This window comes from Podarcis melisellensis (genome assembly GCF_964234715.1).
Source record: "Podarcis melisellensis genome assembly, chromosome: 4".
NCBI lineage: Eukaryota > Metazoa > Chordata > Lepidosauria > Squamata > Lacertidae > Podarcis > Podarcis melisellensis.
In genome coordinates this window covers 91,054,188-91,073,859 of record NC_138531.1, presented here as the reverse complement: position 1 = coordinate 91,073,859, position 19,672 = coordinate 91,054,188, and the positions used below count along the sequence as shown (strand labels likewise).

The 19,672-nt window shown below is 40.9% G+C and overlaps 1 protein-coding gene across 1 annotated transcript in view; it reads left to right on the top strand.

Annotated features, from left to right (window-relative positions):
• The window catches only part of TMEM135 (transmembrane protein 135), a 174,888-nt gene that overhangs the window by 54,511 nt on the left and 100,705 nt on the right, over nucleotides 1-19,672 (top strand). Inside the window, exon 5 of the mRNA XM_081909969.1 lies at nucleotides 7,622-7,687. Within this exon, the coding sequence (XP_081766095.1) occupies nucleotides 7,622-7,687 (66 nt within the window). The remainder of the gene's footprint in view (nucleotides 1-7,621; nucleotides 7,688-19,672) is intronic.

The following is a 19,672-nucleotide window of genomic DNA, read 5'->3' as shown; positions in this document are numbered from 1 at the left end:
AAAATGTTTAATATTTTTTTCTTTAATGGCAAACAAAAACGTTGCGGACCGTTCTCTGCTCAGCGGGGATCGATCCGCTGATCCCTGCTGAGCCGGCGGATGACAGCTCCGTCTCCGCACTGTTTGCGGAGAGGGAGGTGTCAGAGCCCTGCTGCTCTCTATGGGGAATCGGATGAGAGCGGACCGCCTGTTGCTTGCCTGCTGCTTAGCATTGCAGTTGGTTGGCCACCATATCAGTGCTGTTCCCTAGAGTACAGCCATTCATCCCCCAGAAACAATTTTTTTGTGCTGTTAGACATTTAGTCTCTTAAACAACAATGTGCTATTCAGTTGTGAAAGATAGGCTTTGAGTCAAATGCGCTCGCATTGTTTGTCATTTTGAAGGAAATTGCCTCCTATAAAATGCATATTGTTTTGGAAAATGCTCCCATTTAGCAGCTTCAATGTGAGTATTATGAGGGCCAATTTATATTGTTTTACGGAATGCACACTTTCTCTGATATATATATATATAGTGTGTGTGTGTGTGTGTGTGTGTGTGTTAGTTAGTTAGTTACAAGAGTGTCTGTATAGCCAATGTACTCCGAATATCCCCATATGAAGCATGTTTGCTTTGTAGTTCACTCTTCCCATTTAATATCTTAAATAATAGTATCATGGAGTGGGGCTAGTTATTAATAAAGTTAATTTGTAGGTGCTTCACTCCACTTTGCTAGGGATGGGCTAATCAGTGTGTTTTTGCCCAGAGTCACTTTTTTGTGTTCACTCATAAATCTTTTCCATTTCCATTTTTCCAAAAAAAATTTTTACAAAGAAATTGTCTTGGCTTCTGCTGGATGACAGACTTTGACTCAGATATCATTTTCTACTGTAGACTTTATTGCTCAGATCAATATGGTCCTGAAAGACCTACATTGGCTCCCAGTACCTTTCCAAGCACAATTCAAAGTGTTGGTGCTGACCTTTAAAGCCCTAAGTGGCCTTGGCCCAGTATTCCTGAAGGAGTGTCTTCACCCCCATTGTTCAGCCTGGACACTGAGGTCCACCTCACTGTGAGAAGTTACAGGGAACCAGGCAGAGGGCCTTCTTGGTAGTGGTCCCTGCTCTTTGGAACACCCTCCCTTCAGATGTCAAGGGGATAAAGAATTCCACAACTTTTAGAAGACATCTGAAGGCAGCCCTGTATCTGGATGTTTTTAACGCTTGGTGTTTTATATTTAGATATGCTGAAGCCGCCCAGAGTGGTTGGAGAAACCCAGCCAGATGGGTGGGGTATAATAATAATAGTAATAGTAATAGTAATAATAATAATTATAATTTATTTATACCGCAACCATCTGGCTGGGCTTCCCCAGCCACTCTGGGCAGCTTTCAACAAAATATTAAAATACAGTAGTGCATCAAACATTAAAAGCTTCCCTAAACAGGGCTGCCTTCAGATGTCTTCAAGCTAAGACATTGATCCAACAGTTGACATGCTCCTTGGGCTCTTGTTATAAAGGAGAGGGGTGAGCACGGCTTTTCAGTGTGCCAAGCAGGATTCAGTTTGGGTTTGCATCAGCAAACAGGAACTTCGCCTTGGTGTCTGGGCCTGAGCTGTCTGTTTGTGCCAGCTCTGGTGTCTCCATGTCCTACCTAGGTGATAGAAGAGATGACAGTGCCAACTCAGAATCAGAAAAAGCATTGGATGCCTTCCGTGGGGGTGTGGAGGCTCATCAGCAGGGGCTGGTGAGGACAGAGGCTCTGGCGGCTTGGAAGGGGTACCAAAATAGACAACCCACTGAGTTCCTCTCTGGGATCAAACTCCCCACCTCCTCGCAGCTCGGATGACTCCTGGGGTTGTAATGTGGCTTTACCAGGGCTGCCATTGGGCATCTCCTTAAACTCCCCCCACCCCTTGTCCTGAAAAGACCAGCCCCTCAAGGACACTTGGGACTCATGACAGAAACTAGTACAAAAATTGAATTTAGCTATGGATTTTAAGCACATTTCCTTTTGAATTTGTAACTTTCTTGTATTTCTTTGGGAGGTGTGGGATCAGATAGTTCATGGTGGAATTTGCAAAGATCAAATTCCTCTAGCATTCTTAACCAGAATCGGCTTCTGGCTGTGGAGTCATCTTGGCTATATATAGCAATTTTAAAGTGTTTGTGTGCCCCATTATGTGCCAAGTGTAGTTTCATTTATCATATCCTTCATACACTATTTGGGTATGTTCCCAGTCAGTCCCCCATTGAGTTGGCCATTGATTAGATACCACAATGCCTTTTCAGTGCTTGGGAAGGAGTGGGCTGGCGTTTCCCAAAGTTTCCGTGAGCTTCCATGTGGAAGCTATTTCACAATTCTAAATTTGGAGAAACTCTATAAATTGTATTTGTCCACATCTGTTGTTACTGGTTGTTGTTCCTCTTATTCAGTAAGCTTAGAAAAAACCCCAATAGATACATAACACTAAAAACAAAGAACTGATAAGAATCAGCATCAATACTAAAATACATCTAGACCACCGAAAACACTAAGATCTGATAAGTAACTATAACTAAACTTTATTAAATCAGCATCCTGATTACAATGCTGTTTAACAGAACTCGAAAGAAAACAAGGAAGTTTTCAGGACCCCTTTAAAGGTCTGCAGTGATGGAGCCTGATGTTTCTCCTCTGGCACAGCATTTCATTGCCTAAACGTATTTCTGTACTTTTCCCCTTACTTATCTGAAAGGCGGATGGATTATCCCAGAGCTTTCTAAACTTTTCATGTTGGTGACACACTTTTTAGACATGCATCATTTCGTGACATGGCAGTTCAGTTTTACTAGCAAACTGTAGGATAAACTAACCGCCTTCCAGCCCCTTGAAGAGCATGGGGAGCGTTCCTGCAACACACCGACACACTGCAGCTGACACACAGTTTGGAAAGCTCTGGATTATCCAGTGTTGATCTACTACTTGTGGGTGCAGGTTACCTAGGAGTCTGTTGATACAGCAGGCCACTTCAATTTTGCAGAGAAAGGACTTTTAATATAATTCATCTCATTTTATTGATCTTTACAAAGTGGATTTGCTGTTGTATTTGATAATCAAGCAGTTACCGGTACTTTAATTGCCATAGGAATGCTACTAGGGTATATGACAGGCAGTACTTGAAATGTGAAGAACTAGTCTTTCCTTTTTCAACAGGAGGGTAATCCGCCAACTGGGATTGCATCCCCTCCTGGCTTGCAAATCCGTAGTCATCCAGGAGGAGGGGTTCACACTTGCCCAGACTGGCACCAGATTAGTGGCAGAACATAAATTTATTAGGAGCTTCTGCTAAAGCGGCTCTTCATTAGCTGTTGGTGTGTGTCTTAATATGGAGCTAACGTTTTCTCCTTCCTAATGACCTTGGTCAGGAGGCTGGGAAGGGATTTATTTAAGTTCTAATTGTGAACCCCTTTGGCTTCTTGCTCTTTTTTCCTGGCCGAGATAACAGCTTGAGATGCCATGCCTTTATTTACCGTATTTACTTGAGTCTAATGCGCCCCTCAGTTTTCAGAACCTTGAAACCAAAAAAAGTATTTGTTGGCAAATGTAAATACGCCATCAAATCTAATGTGCGCCTTAATTTTTGTAATATAATTTGGCCCCCCCAAAAAGGTGTGCATTAGATTCCAGTAAATAGGATATTTGAAGTATTTTTAACTTGCTATTCAGCCAAAAAGGTTTGAAGAGCTGCTTGCATAAAACCACTTAAAGCAAGGTCATCCCTGCCTGTTAGTTTACAGTCTAAAATATGTGATATAAAAGAAAAAAAGGGATGGAGAGAGAGAGAAGGGGGGGGCAAACTCAGTCCCCAGTTTTCAAATACAGTGGTACCTCTGGTTGCGAACAGGATCCATTCCGGAGGCCCGTCGCAACATGAAAAGAGCGCAACGTGAAGCGCCGTATCTGCGCAGGTGCATGGCATGATTTGGTGGTTATGCGCGAAGTGCGATTTATTGCTTGTGCGCATCCGCGAGTGGCAAAACCTTGAAGTAACACTTTCCGGTACTTCTGGGTCGCCGCGGGACGTAACCTGAAAGAATGTAACATGAAGCAAACGTAACATTAGGTATGACTGTAATACTTAAAACAACCAGTTGTTATGTAAACATTTCAGGGACTGGAGGAACCCAATGTAGCTAGTTTTTCAGCAGACTTGACTGTATGGGCCCTGCTTCCCATCTCTCCCTCTCCTACAGCCTGTTGTAATGGTTGCTGCCAGATTAGAGTAGAAAGAGAGTCTTTGAGAAGAAGAGGCTCACCATTGTGAAGTGTGCAGTTTACATGCAAGACAGCAGTTCTCACATGCAACTCTGATTTGTCTCCCGCCCCGTTTGGATCGTTTGACATTGAAACCTGGATGCAACCTATAATTTGGTTCCCCAAGGGTTAAGAAGAAGTTAAGAAGTATAGGGGTTAAGAAGTATAAAATGAATAAAACAGTCAGATTATATTCTAAAACATATTGAAAAACTAGGATGCAATAAAACCAAACAGGAGAAGTGGAGAGAATGTTTGCTGAGTGAGGAATAGGGGAAATGATGGAGTTGTAAGGAAAAGTGGTTAAAGGAAGAAGGCAGGTTGAGCTCTGAGCACTTTTTTCGGTAACACTAAAAAGAATGCAAGTGGGAGACTTTGGTTCAAAGGGCTTTTGCCCTGTGTGTAATGAGCAAAGTAGAGTGGGATTTTGTGGGGAGACAACCCAGGAAGGAGAAAAGAGCATAATCAGGGAAATAAAGCAAGCTGAAAATGGAAAGGCAGGGTGGGGGCAGGGATAGAAGCTTTAGAGGGAAGAGAGAAGGCAGATTTAATACATGCCCTTGTTCTGCTAGTAGATGTGTTGTAGCTTGAGGTACCGTACCTCTTTAGCAACAGAAAGAGAAAGATAATGGAAGGAGAAGGAGGGTGGGGTGGGGGAAAGTACATAAGAAAGGCCCTGTGCAGGGAGCTGATAGCTCTTTTATACCTTTGTTGGTAAGGAGAAAAGACAAAGCCTCTTAAATACTGTCTTGCTGGCAATGATCAGGTGTTAAAAGTATTGAAATGGTGCCAGCCAGGAAGTATATGTTCTCAATGTCTGAGAAAGGTCTTTTAAAAATTCATCCTTATTCTGCTTTCCCAGGGGAAAAGGGACCAACATGTCTTTTTGGCTCTTGTGGCAAAAGTCTGGAGCTATTGAAACAAACTTGGTTGGAAGGAGGATAGGAGAAGCCAAAGGAGTGACATTTTAGGTGATCATATCTTGGCATAACACTTCAAGGAGTCTGATGCTTTAGTTTCCTTTACAGGGGGATGGCAGAGATTTACAGTGAAGGAGAAAGCAATCAGTGCATTTAAGATGAGAGGCGGCAGAACTCAGCTTTGCTTGAACACGCAAACCCGCCTCAGTTACAGTAATGGAGGCTCTTCACTTGTTTCTCTAGGCCAAAACCAGAGCTTCCCTTCTCAGGTGCAGGCTACCATGGCAAAAGCTGGATTTTTGGAGTGCTTACTAACAGCATACGCTCACCTACTATGGTAGTTTTTTTCAGAGTTCAGGGCACTTTTTCACGAGATTCTATTCAAGCACATGATCACTTTGGACTGGGCCCAGAAGTGAACTGGCAAATAATGCAGCTATTTTAAAACACATGTTATATGGCAAATACATTCACTTTAACATGTGATCTAGATGCCCAGCCAGCTATCTGACTGCTACAGTTTTGACCAATGGAAGTTTCTGAGTTATCTTCCAAGGGCATCCCCATGTACAGCATATTGCAAAAATACAATCTGGAGGTTATCGAATGTGGAAGTATGGTGGTCAAGTCAAAATTCTGATGTAGAATATTAAAACTGTTGGATTCTTTCATGGGAGCAGAGCTTAAGTGCATTGCAGCTCTAATTCTGTGCAGCAGTAGTGCGCTATTAAAATCTGAAAGACACTTTGAGCAGAGCATGTTGAAGTTGTGTATGAAATTTCCAAAGATTTAAATTTCCGTGTTAATTCAGGTAATTCAACCCAAATTCCACCCCAAATTCAAATTTTTCAATTTCCCTCTTTATGTTATGAGGTTTTTAATATTTTTTAAAATTAAAATAATTTTTCATAAAGTGAATTTTATAAGGGTGGACTTTATTAACTCACTTAACATTTTTGCTGCAGCCACGGGGGTTTTATGTTAACACGACATCTTCTTATACTTCCCAGTCTTGCTCTTTGTATTGGCTAATTACATAACCCCTTAAATAGTCAGCTGCTGCTGCTGCTCCTGTTCTTGAAGCTTTTGTGCATGTTAGGCCTTTCCCTCCAGTTTAAGTAGGAAGTCTAGTTCTAATCTTCTTAGCTGCACTCAACGCATGTGAGGGGTGATCCTATCAAGGAATCTGTGGCCCTAGATTCACAAATGATGTGAACACCTCTCTTTTTCTTTTAGGAGCTTTGACAATTTATTTTAGCTGTGTGAGTACAAGCGTATTAAAAGAGATCTCTTGCCAGTGGGAGAAGAAGGAAAGTCACACACACCACTGGTTTTCAATGGAAACAAAGGGAGCTTAGCAGTCTTGACAGAATGTTCTATTTGGGTGAAACATCCTTAAAATGTTGGTGGAAAGAATGGATGAAAGGAATCAATTCTGAAGAACACAAAAGGTTGCATGTGGTTCTCACCCCTTTAATCTTCAAGAGGGAGAAACAGAAGTAGGTATTGGAGCTGGTATGGACTTATGTGGGTGTAAATGAGCTAATAAATAAAAGTTTGCGAGTAGGCGGGGGCATTCATTGGAAACAAAAAGTTAAAAGTATGAGGAAATAAAATGCTTATAAACCAGTGGAAACTGCAAGGGACAGTTAAAAGTATTATGCATTCATGCTCACCTCACTATGCGGTTTTAGGAAAGCAATTCACCATGTATGTTGTGCGTTTAAAAAGCTATCTGTGTCATGTTCCTCGCCTTACAATGAATGAAAGGGCATTCCTCTTGTAATGGGATGAGTCTTTCTAACGCCAACCATTTAGTTCATTCAGTCAGAAACACTGATAAAAACGGCAAGCAATTTGTTCAACTATTTTTCTCTTTCTTTGTTTTATCTTTTTAATCACTGCACGATGCTACTGGTGGTCAGAAAAGAGGATTATTCAGTGCCTGCATTATTTTGTGGGTGACCATTGTTGAAAAGGCTTATGTTTTCTTTATAATTGGCTTTCTCTAAAAGCTGTTGTGCTGAGCTACACAGAAGACAGATCTCTTCATTTCATGAGATATATCTGTTATTACTTTTCTGTAATAAAGTAACATTTTTAAATGCTGTTTATTGGGTGTGGATGTGTATGTTCATGTTTGTTTTTCCCCATCAGCACACAAAGTGTCAAATTCTTTGTGTAAAATTTTTCTTCATTTAGCACTTTCACCTGGAAAGAATACAGTGTACAGAAATTATTTAATAACTGCAGTCCTCTCTGTGTTGACTTGGAAGTAAGTCCCATTGACTTCAGTGGAACTTACCTCTTAAGCTAGTGTGTGTAGGATTGCCATCTGAGTATGGTTTTATTTTTGCGGATATTTGAAAAAAGGATTCCAGATTTGACTGCTTTTTGAAATAACTTTCCTTTTTGGTACGCAGGCCACCGAAACACTATTTCGCATGGGGGTGTCAAGAGGAACAATTACTCCTTTAAGACACGGAGAGGTAAGTCTATGTTTGTTTTCTTCTGCTGTCTATAGTCTTACAACTGAACTTGGTGCCATCTTGGGCAAAAAATACTTAGAGTTGTTGAAAGATGATGATGATGATTTAGAAATGGATAATTCTGTATGTAGATCATCGTTATTTTCTGTTTGGGGCGGGGGAGGTGCAATTCTTATGTTGTCAAAAGAGCAGGACCCCTCCATCATACACAGGAAGGCGGGTAGGTGACAGGCTAAGGAGAACTACAATAAATCTTTAGAAGAAAAGAAACCTAATGAGGCACACTGCCCGCACTGTCCGGTGAGGGCTGAGCATGCTCAGTTGCCATAGGATGTTGAATGTTGAGAGTGATGCAGGAGATGGGAAAAGGAGAGAGGAAATGGAGTATATTGAAATAAGATGTGGATTCATGGAACAGTGAATAGGGACCCTCCAACTGCAACTTCACCTCCCTCCGTGATCCCACTTGTACAACGGGCAATATTTGTGGCATGACCCTGTTTCATTGTTGAACTTAGTGGTGATTGTTACCAAAGATGTAAAGTAAAAGCTTTTACGCACAATTAAGAAGGCAGAACTTTTTCTTGAAAATTGTAACTGCAATTTGAAGCTGTTAGCAGGTTTTGGTCATCCCTGCTTCATGGTGACCATAATACAAAGTTGTAGCTGCGCCATAGTAATCATGGCGAACCCTCTCATAGTGAAAAGGTAGGGGAATTCAAGTGGGAGAAGGGAGGTGCTCCTGGTCTCTTGACCAGTATTCCATCTGCAATGGACCTAAGAGAATGTAATTCAGAGTAATGGAGAGATTATGAGCAATTTTGATGAACATGTGTTATGTTCAGTTTCAGCAAGATTTGTTCCTTTATATTGTATTTATTTATTTGTTCAATTTGTATCCTGCACTTCATCAGTTTTATTGATCTTTGAGCACTAGAACATCAATCAAAATACAGCAACTAGCAGGGTTCTACAGACTGTGTAAGCGAGAGCAGAAATTGAGACTTTGAAAAGAAGGGTTCAACTCAGTTTTCCCTGAGTACAAATGCACATGCCCACCAGGCTACCATATAACAATTCAAAGGCAATGCCCACCAAGCTTCAACCACAGCAGGGGGTATAATCACCAATCAAAGATGACTCACTGTAACCAGAATTTGCACCTTCAGTAAAAAAGGGTCAGTTAAAGGCTTTACCAATGGAACAGGTAAACCATCCTGCAGTCTGTTGTCCAGGGAGTTCTTCAAAAACACTTTGTCAATTGACACATTGCAAAGCTGGAATATATGTGTGAGTTGGCTTGCTGCTTATTGAAGTGTGTATGTATTTTAGATGGAACAGAGTTCACAAGATATAGTGTATGAATTAATGGGGAAGAGTACACCATGAAATGCCATATATTTTGGCCTTTATAAGGAATACCAATATGAACATAGTCACACAAGCATATAAAGGGCTTGTGGTTGCCTTTAGGTGAACGAACAGTTGTTTAAAGGGTGATGCTTTGATCTCCAGGTTAATAATTCAAACTTGCAACTAAAGGATTGCAAGAATATCTTCATAGATTTGTTCAGCCTGTGTATCTTTCTAGAAAGAGCTTGATGCTGTACTTGCGAGGCTTATCCTGTACTTTGAAAGTGGAAAGCATATATAACCGAGTTTTATAAAAGGACCAAACCTTCAGATTTGTGGCTATGAAGATAATTAATTTGTTTTATTTACAATGTATAGTTGCATTTTATTTTAAATTCATTTTTAGGATATTTTAACAGATTTGATCTGTTAATATAAGCTGTGTAGAGTTTTTATAATTATGTTAAGTGGCATAAACATTTTAGAAATAAAAAGTAAAAAGGAAAATGCAGATGCTAAGTGTTTGCGTGCTCTTACTGAAAATGCAGTTAAAGCCAGAATTGGAGAGATTAATACTTGGACGTTACAAGTATACTTGCTCAGTTCAGAAGTGCTAATCTGGTGGTGAAATCCCCAAAAGCAAAATTGTTGGGAAGCCGAGGAAATGATACAGATTGGATGAGTATAGACAGAAAAGCCTGTGGTCAGATGCTTGGTGGTTTTAACCAGTACACATCACATATTAAAACAATGCATTATTTAAAAACATATTTAAGGTAATTTCTGTCAATGTGGTAAGCGCGGCTGGTGCTGGGGATAGGCAGAGAAAAGCAAGACTAGTTCTGAATTAATAACAGACCCTCACATTGCACTGAAGCAAACAGATTTTTTTACATTAAAAAAACACCACTATTCAAACAAGAGAAGTCACTAAGGACTCTTCATTGTTGGCTTGTTTCCAGGTCCAGATGGATTTGCAGTTTATAATGCTGAATATTTGAGGGAAATCTTCCCCCTTATTTCCTGCTTACAGCTTTTCTGCATGCCAGGAGAGTCATCTCCATAGCCTCTCTGGCTATGAATATAGTTTACTTTTGTCAACCTTTCCACATAAGAAACCAGGTTTTTGTGCTGAAAGCTGTGTTATTTGCTGTTTACATATGGATTACAGAATTATTGACAAGGTTTTGGCATGAGATTTGGAATCCGTTGCTGCCAAGTGTCATTCATCCAAGTGAGACAGATAATTCTTGGACTGGTTTTCCTGTTCAACAACAGCCACAGGGTTGTGAAAAATTACCTCAGGACTGGTTATGGTCATGAAGTTGACTGATCTCCAAGAAGTCTAATAGTATCAGGGGAGGTAATGAAATTCAAGAATATAATTGCCTTCAGGATTGAGCACATTTCTCTCCTTGTTGCTGAAGTATTTCTATCAAGACTCGCTTTTTGGAGAATGTTTAGTGGTTCAGAGGTCACCCATTTCTCCTCTCGCTCTTAGCCATTATGTTGATGTCTGACTATTTTGTAAAGGTTTTGTCAGTCCTGAACATAACTTTAGAGCACTGGGAATTTAAAGAGCATTGAGCTGCGATTTTATTTCTAGCCATGCCTGTCTTTCTCTATACCCTCTTTTTCTGCCTTTAACAATAGTTGTCATTTGTGTTTTGAGGACCATCACCAAGGGACCATGAAAGTTGCAAGACATCTGTCTTTTAAGTTCCTGCCTCTTGAAGCCTCTCAGGCCCCAAATAAATTAACTGAGATACTTGTCATTAAGGAGGCTTATTTCATAGTGTCACCTGCCTCCTGCCATATTATATCAGATACAGAAAAGCTGGATATAATTCTGAAAATAGCACTTTGGGAATAAAGATTTGCTGGACAAAGGCAACTGTGATCCTCTCCCATGTTTCCCAAAATGGTATGATTCTCAGGGAAGAAATGACACTGTTTGCCTGCTGCTAAGCAACACTCGTCTTATTTACGAATCCAACCCTTTGCTCCCCTGATTTCCACAGGTTTTTACTCAAAGTCTTGAGATTGTTGGGTTGTTTTTTTTTAAAGACATCCTGGCCTTTTTTTTGCTGTAATTCTCAAATTAAACTTGCCAGAATGTGAACGTATTTGGCATAAATACTGTGTGTGTGGAGTATACTGTATTTTTTGCTCTATAAGACTCACTTTTTCCCTCCTAAAAAGTAATGGGAAATGTGTGTGCGTCTTATGGAGCGAATGCAGGCTGCGCAGCTATCCCAGAAGCCAGAACAGGAAGAGGGATTGCTGCTTTCGCTGTGCAGCAATCCCTCTTGCTGTTCTGGCTTCTGAGATTCAGAATATTTTTTTTCTTGTTTTCCTCCTCCAAAAACTAGGTGCGTCTTATGGTCTGGTGCGTCTTATAGAGCGAAAAATACGGTAATTGTTTGCTATGAGGGTATGTATTTTTGTGTTTTTATATTGTAAACTGCCCTGTGATTCTCAGATGAAGGGTAGTATAATAATAATAATAATAATAATAATAATAATAATAATAATAATAATAATAATAATAATAATAATATGGGTCTTTTTGTCTCAGGGGTTAAACAGGAAGGACTATGTCAGCAAATTTCCCATTTATTGGCTGCAAAAAGGCACTGGGAAGCAGGAGGTATAAGATAATATCCATATGCCAGCAGATGAGTACAGTCAGGCTGCGGATGGCAAATGATATATGGTTGCTGAGCTAAGGAGCAGTGTGTTTTCCCTAAACATTGTGAAGCCGGCCTTTAGATTCTTTCCAGCATCTCTCTTTTCTCTTAGGGCAAGCTGCCAACTTGATTTCTACGACCGTCTTACACACCTTTCTCTGCTAGCCTGCAGGGGTGAAAAATGCATCTCAAAATGCTCCTGTTTTCAGCAATAGATTGAGACGGATCTGGCTTGCATCCAGGTTCCTACTGAAAGCTGAATTTCAAGGCTCTCTTACTGCCCATCTATATTCTAATGAACACACAAATAGCTTTGAGATTTCTGTGCAGATCATGTTTCTTGGGCAGCCAAACAACTGGGTTGTGGCCAGGATTGAAGCAATATCTCGGCAGCTGCCTGGCAAGTGTTGTGAATGAGCTTCTGCCAAGACCCTAGAGCAGGTACTTGATGGTGTGGAGTTGGGGGGGGGGGCTGTAAAATGGTCTCTGATAGGATTAGCTCATCTAGTTCCCAGCTTTTCATAATTACAGATGGAGAACATTTCACCTTGTGTTAGTCTCTAGGTCTCGCAAGCCTCTTCCCTCCCAGCAGAAATAAGTGAATTGGGCTGTGGTGTGTTTATTTGAACTTCTTTCTGGGGACAGATCTGGTCTTCAAGAAGGGAATCATATCCAAATAAATGCAGGCGCAGCCTGTTCCAGTTGCTACTTTGTGGTGAGGGCAGTGATGTATTGGACTTGGCCTGTTCTGAGCTTTCTCCCCAGAATGTAACAAGCAATAAGAGGTCTTATATGTATAGACTATTCTGGAACTGATAGCATCTGCGTGGTCAAGCAGATGATCTACTTCCACTGGTTGAAGCAGCTGATCGGACAAGAATGAAACACTCAGCAAGATTTGGGAAGTTGCGGGAAAAGGCCTTTTGTGATGGGACATGCTGTTCCGCAGAGACATATTTGGAATAAGCTCCGCAATCGTGTCACATTTGGCTTCCATGAATTAAGTTGCCGTGCCCAGCAAGTTCCGCTCATCAAAAATAATGAGAATTTAAAGGGTCTGTGTCAGCAACTTCAGAAGTTCCTAATTTGTCTGAACTCCTGTCCAAGTCAGGATCTATTAATTCTACTTGAAGGGGCCCCAAGAGAGACCTTTAGCATTAAAGTAGGGAGAGGTCATAGATTTAGGATGCTGCCTAACACCATGGTTGGGTGGGTGCACAGGATGCTGTATAGCCCCTAGCTCCACTACTCTGGAGGAGGGATGCGGATGATTCACTAAATTTAAAAGTGCCAGGGCAAATCACTACATTGGGACTACAGATATGTTAGCAAATGTCATGAGAGAGGTATGAATATGACAGCTGAGTGGCAAATGAAGGGGTGGAAATAATAATAGTGTGCACATAAGCATGAAAATTAGGGTTTGTTGTTGTTCAGTCGTTTAGTCGTGTCCGACTCTTCGTGACCCCATGGACCAGAGCATGCCAGGCACTCCTGTCTTCCACTGCCTCCCGCAGTTTGGTCAGACTCATGCTGGTAGCTTCGAGAACACTGTCCAACCATCTCGTCCTCTGTCATCCCCTTCTCCTTGTGCCCTCCATCTTTCCCAACATCAGGGTCTTTTCCAGGGAGTCTTCTCTTCTCATGAGGTGGCCAAAGTATTGGAGCCTCAGCTTCACGATCTGTGTTTCCAGTGAGCACTCAGGGCTGATTTCTTTAAGAATGGATAGGTTTGATCTTCTTGAAAATGAGGGTATGTGGCTGCAAAAGGAGTGGTGCATTTATGTGTATGGGGAGAGGGAGGCGAATGGCTCTAGTGGTGTGCTTGTGAAAGGAGTGAAGGAAGGGTCATACAGTGGTACCTCTGGTTGCGGATGTGATCCATTCTGGTCAAATCCCAAGGTTTCCACAACCAGAGGGACCGCTTCTGTACATGCGCACAGGGCGGTAGAGCGCTTCTGCGCATGTGTGCATGGTGAAAACCGGAAAAATTATTCCGGGTTTGCTTCGTACATATCCCGAAGGATTCGTAACCGGAGGTGAACATAATTAGAGGTACCACTGTATGTGTGTTTATGGAAGAGAGCAAAGAATGAAACCAGTTCATAGCTGAAATTCTATTTAAAACATTGCAATTGGAGACAAGACCTTAACCATCACAATTTAATCAGAATCACCAGTTTCCTAATTCCCTATTTCTAATCATGCCAGTTCATTTTGAAGTGTGCATGAGGAGGATGGGTTTAAAGACATTAAACTGGCCCTTTTCAAGTCTAACCAGTTTATTACGGCATTAGCTTCCGTGCTCTCAAGCTCACTCAAGTCAGATGCATGAAATGAAATCCAAGTCGGCAAGTCTATAAAGGAGAAACTTGTACTGTGGAAGTTGCATGGTCATGAGATGCAAACATTGCAGACATCCACAGCTTTAACCTTTTATGGTAGAGAGGATAATTGCTGAGATATTACTAGTAGTGGGGTTGGGAATAATTTACAAGGAGCAATAATAGAAACTGTAGCTATCCTGGCATTGGTAAACCAGGTACATCGCATCTATAGAATGGTAAAATACCCTTTGTCTTAATTAATGCCACTACCTGTGTGCTAAATTGAGACAATGTGTGTTTGTTTTTTAGAAAATCAAAATACATGTATTAATTGCCTTATTTCTTGTGAATATTCTGTTGGAATCCACCCAGAGTGGCTGGGGAAACCCAGCCAGATGGGCAGTGTATAAATAATAAATTATTATTATATTATTATATAGTGGTTCTCTGTCTGACTGTAGGTGTCAATGCAATCATCTTAGTAATACAATCATCACCAGGCTGCTACTGTAAAAGGTTAAAAGTCTTATTAAAAGGTTTAAAAAGTCTATTTATTTAAGTTCTTATTATCACTTACAGTAACCATTACTGTTCAATGCCCACCATAAAAGTTTCTCATTTGTATATCTACAAACCAGGATTTCACTTACCGGTAATGCTTACAGTATGGCAAACTGGACTTGAATCCCCAAATGCTTATGCCAGTTTATTAGCTTTTAAGGCCCCACTGGTTTTCTCTGCAAAAGTCTTTATCATTGCTACCCCATGGAAACATGTAACTAGGTAATACTTGATGGAAATTGCCAACTGCACCCCTCAAAAGTGCAACACATGTGTCACACAGAACACAATCATATGAAACTCAATGGGTGACCTCAAGGAAATCACAATATTTCAACTTAGCTTACTTCAAAAGGTTGCTTTGAGGATAAACACTTGTCTGAGCTCCCTGGACAGATTGGTTGCATGCAAATGTAGTAAAGAACTTTTTATTTCATTATCTGAAAAAAAATCACTGTTTTAATACCAGGATTTATCTACTATACATTTTGGAAAGTTGTTCGCCTATTTGGTTTGCATTTGCACACTTTTTAAAATATTGTAACTAAAGTTTGCACGGTGGTTCCTGAGATCAAGGAGCAGTTTTATGTCTGTGTGATACAATTGGACACTGTTTTGAATTAAGATTGTGGACTAACCTTTCAAAAATGTGCTGATTTAACCACCACTTTTTTTTAAATGCCCTTTTTTTGCGGGTGTGGTGGTGTAGAATTCCCAGCCAGTGCCAGGCATGAGAGGCTGCTAGAAAGAATAATTTTAAAAAGACAGCCCAAACAAGGGTAATTCTGAAACGCACCTTTTTAAACAAGGCATTTCTTCTTTAAGAAAGGAATTTATTCTTGAAACTGCTGAATAATTGTGCTTTTTTATTTTTAACTCTTGACTTAGCAGCATAATGATCTGTCTGTTTGATAAGATGTATAGTGTATAAAAGAGATCTTCAGTTCACAAACTGCTTCCTGCAGTTTATAGACTGAAAAAGCAGTGAAAGTTACTCTTAAAGCTGATTCAGATTTAATTAATATTGTTTTCGGCATGTTTTTTTCTTTTTTTCAAGTATAGTTTCAGCTTGAGGGCATGCCAGGCCCCAGTCACAGGCATATTACGGAGCAAAATAGTGATGTGATCCTAGACATCTGATCTCCTCACCCCTCTCCTTCGTATCACAAAGATGTCATTATTATAGTGGGTTCAAAAGTTCCGTTCTCACGGATTGTTCAGTCATCTCTGGTTTCCCTCCTTGTTGTCTGAATGCTTTGCTGCTATCATGTTAATTTGTGGAGAAGATAACAAACTTCCATTCTACATGTATTCTTTTCCCTTTGTACATGCAAACACATACTTGTTAAAATTTGAACATTTTGTATTAGCAAACCTAGCTTAGTTTCATGGTCTAGAGAAATTTCGGACTTTTAGAAACAGAGGAGTTTAAGAATATGGTCCCGGGAGCTGAAACATCTCACACTTGTTTGTCTCAAATGTGATGTTTGCGGAAAGCTGAGCACAGTAAAGGTTTCCTGGAATGTTCAGTCAGAGTGTGAGAAAATAATGCTTTTCTAGAATTCTGTAACCCTGTAACCCTGTTAACATGTATGCTTGAAGAATGTTAACTCTTGGCAAAATGAAGATTAAGTGCAAGTTAATACTGTGGAATTTTCCCTCCAATTACATCATAGGAGCCTATGACAATGCCAGCTATTTGAAATTGGTTGGACGCCATGCAATTCTTTCTGTGCCTAGCAGAATGCATGCAGCTCCAGAATATGTAGGATTTTATCATTTTTGCCCAGTGAATCCTGTGTTTCCTCAAGTCATTTCTACCAATATTTCACTAAGACTCAACTGACATTAAATTCTAAAAGTGTGAGTATGTCTTTTTTTCCTAGGAGAGAGGGATTCCATTACATAGTAGTTCAAAGAGATGTTTTAACAAAGAGTAATAGAACAGTAAAGACAGTGAAACAGACCAAATCCACTATGCTGCAGTTAGTATTACACTATGTTTATTGAAATAGAATTATTTTTTAGGTTCCTTAAATTCTTTAGTATTACACTATGTTTATTGAAATAGAATTATTTTTTAGGTTCTTTAAATTCTTTAGGTTCTTTAAATTCTTTTGACTGCGCATCCTCTTTGCTGCACTGTGGATCAGGTTATTCTAATAACTGGAGGATTGGACCCTCTGTACCTTTTTTTGGGTGAAGCACACTGATGCTTTAAAAGTGTATCTTCAGCACCTTTGGGCTGTCTTGACTCTCTTGAAATAGAACAGCCCACCTTTTATGAGAAGAAGCTCATACGTACATTAAACACACACAAATGGGATAAGAGGTGGGAAATTCACAGTGTGTTTACAAACTGGAACAAAGGTGTGCCAATGTGGAAAGTCTGGAGCTCATTTTAGGGCACTTGCTCTGTATGCCAAATTCTCTGTCTGGCAACTCTCTGATAATGCTAGTATTCAGAGATACTGAATGAAACTGAATGTTGGAGATTCAGGACAGACGAAGGAAAGTGCTTCTTCACACATACATAGTTAAAATATGGAATTTGTTCTCACAAAGGTTGCGATGGCCACCAACTTAGAAAGCTTTAAAGGAGGTTTATTTATTTCATAAAATGTATATGCTGCCTGATTGTAAAATGAGCCTCAAAGTAGTTTACAAAAAATATAAAACAGTAAAATTATGGATAAAAACAATTAACAAGAATTTAAAACGTTGTAAAAATTGAAATAAGCAATAAACTAAAAGCAGGTTTCTTCTTCGGGGGAAGAATAGGCCTTCTTCTGGCAACTCCTGCAGCCAAGCTGGTGCCAAAGATACTGCTCTGCTTTCCTTTGGACCACATATGGATCTTCTCTTCTCTTCTCTTCTCTTCTCTTCTCTTCTCTTCTCTTCTCTTCTCTTCTCTTCTCTTCTCTTCTCTTCTCTTGTTTCCACAACTTGCTTGAGCAGCCTTTGTGGTTGGCATTCTGCCTGTCCAATAAAGCGAAGGAATAATGGGAAATCAACCGGCAGATGTACAATTACAAGGCCATGTGGGTTTAGAGAATGGGAACTCCTTGTTTCTTCTCCTGGGGAGCAACTGCAGAAAGCATTTCCTGGCATCTCTGAAAACCTGCATCCCCATCTACATATAGGATGTGCTGGGAAATGCAGTGACCCCAAACATTAAAGCTGAAAGCAAATAAATTTGAATGCTGTGGGGACATTTTAAACTTGCTGCGAGCTTGGACATCTGCAAATGCTTAAAAGTTCCACAGATCATTATTTGGTACCCCCTCAAGAAATCTGTACATGCTTGTTGCACTGTGGAACACAGGAACCTGCCATAAACAGAGACCAGACCACTTTGTCATTTAACTCAGCCTTGCCTACACTGACTGGCAGTGACTTTATAGAGTTTCAGACTGGATTCTTCCCAGTCCTTCATGGAGATGCCAGGGAGTGGACCTGGGAGGACCTTTTGCTTTCAAAGTACAGTGGTACCGCGGGTTACAGACGCTTCAGGTTACATACGCTTCAGGTTACAGACTCCGCTAACCCAGAAATAGTACCTTGGGTTAAGAACTTTGCTTCAGAATGAGAACAGAAATCGTGCTCCGGCGGCGCGGCGGCAGCAGGAGGCCCCATTAGCTAAAGTGGTACTTTAGGTTAAGAACAGTTTCAGGTTAAGAACGGACCTCCAGAATGAATTAAGTACTTAACCCGAGGTACCACTGTATGTACTGTATGTACATACACTGTATGTACTCTGTCACTGAGCTACGACGCTCCTTCAACTTGGCAACCCAGCTTACAAAAGGCAACCAACTTCTGGTTGCTAATCAGGGCTTTTCGTTGTTAGTCAATAGCTTTTTGTTGAGAAGGTTTTCATTGTTATCGTCTGGGTTATGCCCATCTCTGCTATTTCTCCTTGTTAAAACTGATAGGTTGGGTTGAGGTGTCTGAAAACATGTAGGGAGGATCGCCAACCTGAGACATGAACAGCTGCTTTCTATTTAAAATTTGAAGAACCTTCTCGCCTTCCATCTACCACTGTTTTAGCTCTGGAGAGGAATTGAACTGAATGTAGGGAGGACATTTCCAGTGTGGTCTCACTACAATACGAATGTCATGTCTGTGTTTCCAATAATAATAATAATAATAATAATAATAATAATAATAATAATAATAATAATAATTTATTATTTCTACCCCGTCCATCTGGCTGGGTTTCCCCAGCCACTCTGGGCGGCTTCCATAGAAACCAAAAAACACTAAAATATCACACATTAAAAACTTCCCTGAACAGGGCTGGCTTAAGATGTCTTCTGAATGTCAGGTAGTTGTTTATCTCTTTGACATCTGATGTGAGGGCGTTCCACAGGGCGGGCGCCACTACCGAGAAGGCCCTCTGCCTGGTTCCCTGTAGCTTTGCTTCTCGCAGTGAAGGAACCGCCAGAAGGACCTCGGCGCTGGACCTCAGCGTCCAGGCAGAACCGGTGTTATGTGGTCTTGGCGGCCGCCCCCAGTCACCAGTCTAGCTGCCGCATTCTGGATTAGTTGTAGTTTCCGAGTCACCTTCAAAGGTAGGCCAACGTAGAGCACATTGCAGTAGTCCAAGCGGGAGATAACTAGAGCATGCACCACTCTGGCGAGACAGTCCGTGGGCAGGTAGGGTCTCAGCCTGCGTACCAGGTGGAGTTGGTAGACAGCTGCCCTGGACACAGAATTGACCTGCGCCTCCATGGACAGCTGTGAGTCCAAAATGACTCCCAGGCTGTGCACCTGGTCCTTCAGGGGCACAGTTACCCCATTCAGGACCAGGGAGCCCTCCACACCAGACCGCCCCTGTCCCCCCAAAAACAGTACTTCTGTCTTGTCAGGATTCAGCTTCAATCCACTCTAACACACTCACTCATTCATCCTCTCTCTTTGCCAGTGAGTAGTTCTTTGTTTTAAATTGGGATACAATGAACTGCACATTTTGTTTCCATTTTGCCTTTCTCAGTCATCTGCCAAACCACTAATTGTGGTTTAAAAATGGTGATGTTAAAACCTCCTTCTGT